The sequence below is a fragment of the Gekko japonicus genome, unplaced genomic scaffold, assembly GCF_001447785.1.
Source record: "Gekko japonicus isolate JY-2015 unplaced genomic scaffold, Gekko_japonicus_V1.1 scaffold10, whole genome shotgun sequence".
Lineage (NCBI taxonomy): Eukaryota > Metazoa > Chordata > Lepidosauria > Squamata > Gekkonidae > Gekko > Gekko japonicus.
This window is the reverse complement of record NW_015167526.1, coordinates 2,883,936-2,894,128: the sequence shown is the minus strand read 5'-3', so window position 1 is coordinate 2,894,128 and position 10,193 is coordinate 2,883,936. Positions and strand designations below refer to the sequence as shown.

At 48.8% G+C, this 10,193-nt stretch overlaps 1 protein-coding gene across 4 annotated transcripts in view; it reads right to left on the bottom strand.

Moving 5' to 3' along the window:
- Window positions 1-405: 405 nt before the first annotated feature.
- Window positions 406-10,193, bottom strand: part of ATXN2 (ataxin 2) — a 60,208-nt gene continuing 50,420 nt past the window's right edge. For 2 of the 4 annotated variants that reach the window (XM_015413224.1, XM_015413225.1), the window contains exons 21-25: window positions 8,147-8,200; window positions 5,451-5,596; window positions 4,199-4,426; window positions 2,006-2,177; window positions 407-896 (exon numbers count right to left, since the gene is read on the bottom strand). In XM_015413224.1, the coding sequence (XP_015268710.1) occupies window positions 868-896; window positions 2,006-2,177; window positions 4,199-4,426; window positions 5,451-5,596; window positions 8,147-8,200 (629 nt within the window). In that variant the 3' untranslated portion in view covers window positions 407-867. Of the gene's footprint in view, window positions 897-2,005; window positions 2,178-4,198; window positions 4,427-5,450; window positions 5,597-8,146; window positions 8,201-10,193 lie in introns of all 4 variants that reach the window. The other 2 variants (XM_015413222.1, XM_015413223.1) reach the window with 1 other exon arrangement.

Sequence of the window (10,193 nt, the reverse complement as noted above, 5' to 3'; positions counted from 1 at the left end):
TTCGTGTAAGCCCAGTTGCTTTAAGTTTAATATCCCCTGCAGATTTTTGTGGAAGCTGTTTCTAAGGCAAGCTTACTCTCCAAAGAGTGCCAAGTGGATGCCCCCTCCTCATCTACAAGCTATTAAGGGGTGGGGGAAGCCAAGTACAGCCAAGCCAACCCGTTGAAACCAGGCAGACACCAGACAGAAGGTCAGTTTTTAAAACTTTTTTTATTTTTAATTTTTTTTTAAAGTTTTTATTTTATATTATCTACAAAGTAAAAGTTTCCTCTTAACTTAAAAGTTACACCAACCACTGCCTTACAGCAGTGATTTCCCCCTCATCAAACATGATTTTATAAATAATAAATCCATATCTGTTTGACGATTAGAATTTGACTTTACTGAACCTCTTTCAAGTTTAGTTAGAAGTAAAAGGGATTTTTCTCTTGATTTCTTTTTAGTGAGAATAGCAGCAAGAATCACTCTCGTTACTTCTTTCTCTAGCGGATGAATTTATAACTCTGAAGGGTTGTTTTAAAAAATAAATAGCTTTTCCAGTTTTTTTTTTTCCTGCAAGCGGAACCGGGGCAAGGTGGGGGGGGCTTTTTTGACACAACACATGGAATTATGGAATTGTCCCACAAGGTTTTTACATGCCTTATTCTCAGTCCAAATCTCTCCCACTGCAAGGTGAACTGTTAGCATTCCTATCAGCTGTTATGAGAATTCCCCCCCCAACAAAAATAAGTGAAATACTAGAATTTTTCCCCCATTTTGTTTCGTTTTGTTTCTGTGCTTCCGGAGTCGGTAGAAGCAGGAGAAGGAAGGTATTTGGCCTAAAAAAAAGAAAACGGGATCCAGCCTCACAGTTACTGCAGGTCAGCTTTACAGCTGCTGTTGATGGTGGGTTTGTACTGCAAAGGAAGGAGAGAGAAGACGACGACGTCAGAGAAGCGATCGCAGGCCCATCAAGGACATTGACAGAGCAAAGCAGGACAACTCTTGCATCTAGACAAACTCTCAAGGGAGCGAAGGCGGTGGTCCCCGCCCAGTCCCCTGGCGTTACACTCTTGTCCACAGCTCTGGGTACCAAAACTGTTCACAAGGACTAGGGAATCTCCCCCACCCCCACCCCAAAATCCAAAAGGCATGAGCCTCAGTGACTGCTCCTTCAATAAAGCAAAATTTAAAAAGAGGGCTTTTGACCAAACAAGCATCTCAAGGCCCATCGCTCAATGGCCAGAAATGTGATTTCAAAAGGGGAGAAGAGGAGGTTGGATTTATACCCCATGGCCCTTCACTACCCAGGAGTCTCAGAGCGGCTTACAAACTCCTTTCCCTTCCCCTCTCCACAACTGACACCTTGTGAGGTAGGTGGGGCTGAGAGAGCTCTGAGAGAAACTGCCCTTTCAAGGACAGCTCTGACAGAACTGTGGCTTGCCCAAGGTCATCCAGCAGCTGCAAGTGGAGGCGTGGGGAATCAAACCCAGTTCTCCCAGATTAGAGTCCGCGCACTTAACACAGAGAGAAAGTAAAACAATTTTTTTGGGGGGGGGGGGGGCAGGATTCAGCCCAGGATTCAAAGGCCTGCTCTAGATATATCAAAGACTGGATAACAGCGTAATGTATTTTTAAGAGCTTTTGTACCTAACACCACCAGGCATGTTGAAGGAGGGTAGGAGGAAACGTAAACCTCCGTAAACACACCCAGGGCTGCAGAGAAGGCAGAGGGCACGTCTTTGCAAAGAGCTATCCTGCCTAGAGGACAAGTGGCCCGGCCACACACTGGTCCGTGCAAAATCGAAAACCCAGAACAAAATCCACGTGACGCAGTTTATTACGACCAGCCAAACAGACACATAGCCCTGTGTTTTGGGAGGACATAAACTCTCTGGGCTTCGAGTCTCTTTTTTTGGGGGGGGGGGGGACACGGGCGGACACGACACACAAACCCCACACATCCACACCCATTCCTCCCCCTCCACGAGCTGTCATGGTTATGTCACACATGTGCCTCTCTCACCTGAAGGGTGCGCCATATAGGGAAAGTGTGTTGCTGTCGAAACTGGAATGTGCTGTAGGGCACTCTGCGCAATGGCGGCTTGGGCTCCACCGGGCGGCGGCTGGGTCGTCATGAGCATCATCGGAGCATGGGCAGTTGGGTGAGACGGAGCCATCCCGGACTGCACATGGGCCTGAAACAAAGAGCTCTTAGGTCACAGGGTCATGGGGAATCAGAATGATAGCGTTGGAAGGGGCCTCCAGGGTCATCTAGTCCAACCCCCCTGCACAATGCAGGAAATTCACAAACACCTCCCCCCCCACACACACTCCCAGTGACCTCTGTTCCACGCCCAAAAGATGATAAAAAAACCCCCCCTCCAGGATCTGCAGCCAAACTGGCCTGGAGAAAAATGGCTTCCTGACCCCGAAGTGGCGATCAGCATGTTTTTGGGCGCGTCAGAAAGGGCCACAAGAACTAAGCAAGGAGGCGGCCCTTCCTGTCCTCCCTTCTCACGAGGTGCCTCCGTTCATAGAATCGGCACTGCTTTCAGATGGCCACCAAGCCTCTGTTTGAAAACCTCCAAAGATGGAGAGCCCACCACCTCCCGAGGAAGCCTGTCCCGCTGAGGAACTGCTCTGTCAAGAAAACCAAAAACTCTTCTGATTTCATTTCAACCTGTTGGTTCTGGTCCAACCTTCTGGGGCCAACTCCTGGCCACGGCCCTGAAGCGGCTGCATCAGAGGGACAAAAGCCGACGGGGACCCCAAAACCACTGGACGCTGGGGTGTTCTTGTATCCATCTGTGTATGTACTGTGTACGTCTGAGATTGTACAGACTTCTTGAAGGGACCGTGGGGTATCCTGGCCAGGCTCCACAGCCAAACTAGAACACATTAGGCTCAGAAGGCGAGCAGAACCCACTTCTACAACTGTGCTGAAGATGTACGACCACCTTGCTGACACTAAGCCAGTCGGCTGCCCAGTGTACCTGTGGGACTTTCAGGCTGAACAGAGGCAAGAGTGAAACAAAGGGGCTTCCCAAAGAAGCAGAAGAAGAGATTGGATTTCGACCCCGCCCTTCACTACCCGAAGGACTCTCAGAGCGGCTTACAAACTCCTTTCCCTCCCCCTCCCCACAGCAGACACCCTGGGAGGTAGGTGGGGCTGAGAGGGCTCTTGACAGAAACTGCACTTTTTCAAGAACAGCTCTGCCAGAACTACGGCTTGCCCAAGGTCATCCAGCAGGTGCAAATAGAGGAGTGGGGGAATCAAACTCTGTTCTCCCAGATTAGAGTCCGCGCACTTAACCACTGCACCAAACTGGCTCTCTAGGACACGAATTAGCCAGCCTTCAGTTTCCCTGTGTAATGCTTTGATGCTCAACACAAAAGTGGAACGAGAGGACTCCTCTTCCGCGGCAGGCAGGTGTCAACTCGAGCGCTGCAGCGGCACGAGCCCTGCTGCCCGGTGACTCCCATCATGGCTTCCCACACAAAGCGGCCTCTGGAAGGGCAGCCACTTGAGGAGAGCGACGACCTGCTCTCCCAAACCTGGCTACTGACTCTGGGAGCGAGAGCTTCCTCCACCCACCCCACGGCCCTGCTCAGCTATGAGCACAAAACGTACCGGCCTCTCTTCATTCTCCCAGCTTGAGCCTCAATTGACTTCCACCTGTCACCAGCTCCCTCCCATATAATTTTAGCAACTCACCCATCCCGAGTCCGAGGGACTCCAAAGCACTCACAAAGACAAGTCGCTGGGCAGAGATTACAACGTGTGCACAAAGCCCCTTCACGTTCCAAGCAGCTCCCTGATGCCTCAGACTCGGCCAAGGACCAGGGCTCCCTCTAAGCTGAGTGAGTGTGAGCTAGCTCACAGTTTTTTAGCCTCCGGCTGACACATTTTTGTCTCCGCTCAAGAAGGATGGCTCCAGAGCAGGCTAATTCATGCAGCAGCCAAATCGCTCGCTCACAACTTTGATGCCGGGAGCTCACACAATATTTTGCTCACAAGACTCCACCGCTTAGAGGGAACATTGCCATGGACACACCACGCCTCCACGAGGGCTCCCTCGGATCAAAGCTACCTGGCATCCGTCTTCTCGGCACAGACCCCGAGAGAAGGAGACATGGCTCCTCACCACCTCTGCCCCTCCCCAGCGCTAGGAAATGCCGCCGGGCAAGGTCACCACCACGGGAGACATTTCGTTACCTGGGGGACGTGGGCCATGTGCGGTGGGTTGGTGTAGGCAGGCTGGACGTGGGAAGGATGGATGGCGAAGACTGTCTGCTGTGCCGTCGGGAAGCTGCTCTGCGGAGACTGTGCGTTCGAGCCGGGGGTCATGGAAGGAGGGGTTGGCGCGAGTCCGGTATGGTAGATTGCCGATTGCTGCTGTGCATTTGTCAGGTGGAGGGCCTGGGCGGCCTGGTGTTGATGCGGCTGCAGAGGGAGAGAGAAACATGGTATCCACCTTGCAGCAATCACCATGGGACTGCCACTTTCTGACGGCCACCGCGTTTACAGATCCGGTGCCGCGTCCCTATTTCCCTCGCCCACACGGCAGCCGCCAGCTGAAAGTAGGACAGGATGAGGCAGCTTCACACACTGGGGAGCCACAGGAACACTGGCTCGTCTCCCTAGAAGTTGTCACGCTCACAGAGGTTCACCTGCTTGACACAAACGTGTCGAATTCGGCATTACAGGTGGAGGAAATCTCATGTGCATGTCTCCACCCCCTTGTAAGATGTGAGGGTTGCTCTTTTATTGGAATAATCCCCTTGGGGCAAGAGTTCCAGTCCTGGCCCTCCCTATGGCAGCACCTCAATTGCGGAATCACTCCCCCAGTGGAGCCCGTAGGCAAGCCTGCCGCCTGGCTGGGACTGCAGGTTGAGACACTGCAACACCACTGGTATTTCCGTCTTTTAAACTTCCTTATCCTGCCCTGCCTCTTCAGACTCAATGTGGCCAAACAGGGCAACAACCAGGCTGCAAGAACTCAAAACATACCAGTCCAAAAAGCAAGATTAAAAGGCACAAATTAAAAAGAACTTATACATTTTTAAAATGCAGAATTAAAAAAAAAAAAACAACCCAATGCTTCTGCTCCCCTTTATCTTTTGAGCCGTATGTCTGTAGATGGTTCCCATTTTATCTTTTGCATTGTGCAAAGAGCAATTTTAAACTAGAAAGGGGGTACAGGTGCGTGTTACAATAAAAAGACACGTTGGGCTCTGACTTGCAGCAAACATGGGTCCACCAGGGTGACTAATCCCAACGGAACCAGCAGAGTCCTTTAGAGATGGGCTGGGGACCAGTTCCTACTAATGTACCGCCCCAGGCAGGCAGAATCAACCCAACGTCCTGCGCAAGAGGCAGATGACAGAGCAGGCGCTCGGCCAATCGCACGCACCACGTACACCGACAGGCTTAGTCTTTCGTGCCGGTTTCCGGTCGTCCGCCTTACCTGCACTGGGCTGGGAGCTGGATGGCTGCCCCCATGTTGGTTCTGCTGCTGCCCCGTCGGTGTGGCAGAAGGCTGCGGGTGTGGCGGATGTGGGTGCAGAGTGGCACTGGGATGGGCATACTGCTGTGCAAGAGAGCCAGTAGAGACTGGGCGGGAGGGAAAAAGGAAAACAGAGACTTGAACACACCAGCAGTGACGGCACACCCCTCTCCGTCCTCCGCACCTCTCTCCATCGCCTTCTTAATGGCGTTTCTTACTTCACATCTGGCTGACATTCAAATTGTTTAAAAATCCACCATCGGGCCCTATTCAGTCCCACGGTCATGTGGCAAGCTTCACACCTGAGAGGGGACAGGAATCTTCCAGCCCAACACTCCAACCACTAAACTGGTGAATCACAGATATTTTATGTGGAGCGGTGGGGTGCAAATGTAAATCAGTAAGACTGAGCCCCCTCTACCTTTATATCCTACCTCTTTACTCCCCTCTGTGACTTTATGTTACTGCCACAAAATTCCAAGTTACCTGGGGGAACATCTCTTGCTCACGGTGCTCATGCATGATACATTCAGAACAAACAAACATACTTTAAAGATAGTTTCAGGCGGGTACCTGCACTGGTCTGCAGGAGATGAGGAAGATTCGAGTCCAATAGTACCTTCAAGACTCGATGAGATTTCCAGGGTCAAGGTATTTGACAAAGGGAGCGTTGCCTCTCGAAAGATTATACCCTGGGAAACCTGGCTGGTCTCTAAAGTGCCCCTGAACTAAAATTTTGCTTCTGTTCTGGGCGCAGTTTTTGCTAGTGTCTCACTCAAACCACAGACCTCATCAAAGGCACAGAGTACCAATTATCTTGCTGGTAGAGAAAGTCAGCACGAGGCGGCCCATGGTCAGCGCTGACCAGACCCCACAGTGACTTTTAAGCAAGACCTGGACAAGTGTCGAGTATTCCAGGACCGAGAAACTGCAGAAAAATCACTATCGTGATGTTTTGCAATTCACATAAGGACGTGGAAAAACAACAGACACCCAAAGGAAAGACCTCCCATCTGTCACAGACCAGTTAACCTGAGAAGTCTTTTGGGGAGGGGGGAAATATGCCCTGTGATGACCACTAACCTCAGCTGTTCCTCTGAATACATCCTTAGCTACAAGCCAAGCCAAATTAAGCTGATCTGCCTCTACTTATACCTCTCCCCTACACCCGCAATCCAACAGGTTTCCAGTAAATAAGTAACTGGGGAATGGATGCTCGGTTATGTGGAGCACTACGGCACATAAGGGACTGTACAACGACATGTCAGCAAGAGGAAAGAGAAAACGGCAACAGAAGTAGATGCTTTTAAAGAGGGCAACAGAATGCTGAGAAGGCACAAGTTCTACCATAACCCAAAAAGAGGTCAAATTACCAGGGCAGCAGGAAGTGTAGAAAGAAAGGGAGGCCGGGGAAGGAGAGGCCAGCCAAATTCAACACCAGTTTAGATTTTCTGCACACAGGCACTGCACACGAATCCAGTGGCAAGTGACTGAATGAAACCATAATCGGCACATGATTCTGCCATTCCCAGTAAGATGGCAATAATGATATTGGCCTTTGATTGAATGACAGCAAGCAAACCACTCTTAGCGTAAATACATTCAGAATTATGAAAATGCATGTTACAAGAGTACAGTGGAATCCATCTTTAAAAGGGGGGGGTGTCTGCGAAAAGAATAAGCTTGTTGAAAGGATTTCAAGTGCACCAAACCAAACACTGAGACTGCATTATAGCCCTCTGAATAGAGGCAGTGGGTCACCACCCCATTTCTGGGGCAGCTTTTTACAAAGTCTATTGGATTCCCAACCAGTGTTCCCTCTAAGGCGAGTGAGCGTGAGCTAGCTCAGTTTTTTTGCCTCCGGCTCACACGTTTTTGTCTGAGCTCAGGAAGGATGGCTCCAGAGCAAACTAATTTATGCAGCAGCCAAATCGTTTGCTTACATCTTTAAAGCCAGTGGCTCACAAAGTAGAATTTTTGCTCACAAGACTCCACAGCTTAGAGGGAGCATTGTTCCCAACCCCTAATAAAGAATATGAATACTTGGGGTTCCTGCCACAATCTGCAGATCAGCAAAACCCTACAAGTGTGAGGAGAACTCTTCTTCCCTAGGTAAGGCTCTGAGAGACTCTAGATCTTCTGGTTTGCTTGAAAAAACACAAGGGACAAATTCCTTTGGGAAAGCTAGAGGATCATAATTATGCAGTGGAATCCAAGCCAGAGCCCTTGCCTTTTCAAAGTGAGCTGTGCCGTTCTCAAGACTGAGTACTTCAATAGCATTCCAACTGTGCCAGCACAATGTGTGAAAACTGTGCCCTCTTCCTGGAGTCCTCCAAACCCAGTTCTTGCCCTTCAGAGTTGTGCTCTCTTCAGATACTTTTGTACTTTATATACCTTTGGACCACCACAGTCCAAATTTTACAGTTCCCATCAAAACTGACCCAGTCTAGGTGGCCCACCTAACTTCTCCCTAGACAGAAATGAGTCTTCCTCAGACAGCTATGAGCATACTTTGCTGCCAACAAAAAAGCTCCCACTAAATTTGATCTGGTTTGATGCAAAGTGAAAGAGTAGCCATTCAACAAGCCTGTTCCCTCTGACAGATTCTTTCAAGTTTACTGTACAAATCAATGTTAGTACAAAAAAACCCAACTCACTGGCAAAGTAGAAAGAAGGGCCTGTCTCCTTGCTGTAGGGTATTTTGGGGCATGCTGAATTTGGGGAAATAGAAAGGGAAATTAGCTGCGTACCATGAGATTAGAGCGCCACTTCCAGTCTCCTGGAAAGGTTAAACAGTCAATGATTGTTTTCATGCACACACCAATTTGCAATTAAGAATAAATTAAAAGATTTTCAGGTGAATTCAGATGGCAAAAGTTGGTCTTCATCAACATTAAAATGTCAACTACTAAAAAGGTGTTCCATATAACATGAAGAATAAAGATCAGAAATTTAACTGATTTACAGTGAAGACCAATACGTTATTCTTTTTTATGGAGATGGGGACAGATTAAAACCCAGAAAACTGGATTCCTCGATATGCAAAGCCCCCTTTCCCCAACACATTGCTGTTTAGCACACCACATTTGAACAGGGAAAGAAAACCACAGGAGGTTAGAGAGAATCAGACACAGAAGAACGCTGAGTAAATATGAAGCAGAACCAGGATCAAGCACAGGAATACACTTTAGCTGGGTTTTCACTTCAGAAGTCAAGTTTTAACAAAGGCTCTGGGCATTAATGGTGAGCATGAATTACTTGTTTATACACACACTTAATCAGAAGGAGTCTGTTACAAACATATAATATATCCTACTGCCTGATACAACGTGCTGACCACCAATGAACTACCAGTTACTGCAAATGCCCTTTATAGATTTTGCTCTAGTGGAAATAATCCACTCACAGTTTAGCCTAATCAATATCTCACATGTATTATTTCAGTGACCTGAAGAGCAAGCACCTGTAAGGCAGATCAGTTTTGTTTTCGCCATATTGCAGACTGGATAGTTAGTCTGGGAGAATGCAAACGGCTGGCTGCCACTTAATAATATGACAGCTGAGGTAATAGTGGGTGCCAAAGTTCTAATTCTAAAATGCACTCCCTTAGTGTATGGCTGATGGCACTGCTCCTCAGCATATATCGCCACCAATCAGAAGGCAAAGCCCGGGTCCCGCCCACACCACAACTGCTGCGACAACCTGGTCTTTTGCATATGGAAGCTGATTGGACTTCACTCCATTCCACACCTCAAACTCCCCCCCCCCCGCAAGGCAGTTGGAATGTCAGTTGCATATGGAACCTGCTGTATTCTGGTGGTGTGCAGGTCCCAGGTTCATGTTTTAAAAGCAGACTGACACTGTTTGCCCAAAGCCAGAGCACTCTCCCAGAGCCTCTTTCTAGATCCCGTTGTATTTATTTCCACAACGGGCCTTATTTCTAGTATTTGAGTAAAGGACTTTCGGGCTGAGAGCTCATTCTCGGCCACCACACTCCGGAAAACGAACTTCCAAATTTTTCCACTGCTACAAGTAATTGCATTGCTGCACTTGGTCAGAAAGGCATCAGATCACATAAAGCCCAGCTGGTATGCTGCCTATTACAACACAGAGCACGTATTACCGAACCCTGCAAATCACATACGTGACTGACTGTCTAAACCTCAGAGGAAGTTCAGCTTCCTACGAACAGCAGCCTGTTCCAAGGTTTTGACTGTAATAGCGTGCCAAAAACACACGACTAGATGTTAAAATGGAAAGAAACAGTGGTCGGGAGAATTTCTCAATGAAAACCAAGCCTCCCTTTGTAAGTGGCTGGATGTTTCACCAAGCTGAGCACCCCATTAGGCCAATACAGGCTGTTTCCAGGCCAGCTATATACTTCGCAACCCTTCTTCGTGTGCAGAGGGACTCCGATCAGCCCCCTACTCAACTTGCACCATGTGCTCTCCATAAAGCCCACAAAAGCTCCCTAACATTTTGCCAACGAGTCGTCCTGTGGCTGCCTCGGCCCTCTGAGTCATGATCAAAAGCTGCCCAACAGAACCTTGGGAGTTCTTCTGGGCCAGAAAAATCAAGACTGTTTGTTTAAAAAAAAATAATAATCAACATAGGCCCAAGTATCCAAGGAGGTCCTTAGAACCGCTTGTAACTGTGTGGTCTCCTACCCAGACATTAAGTGCAGCAGTTGGGAGTGCAACCATT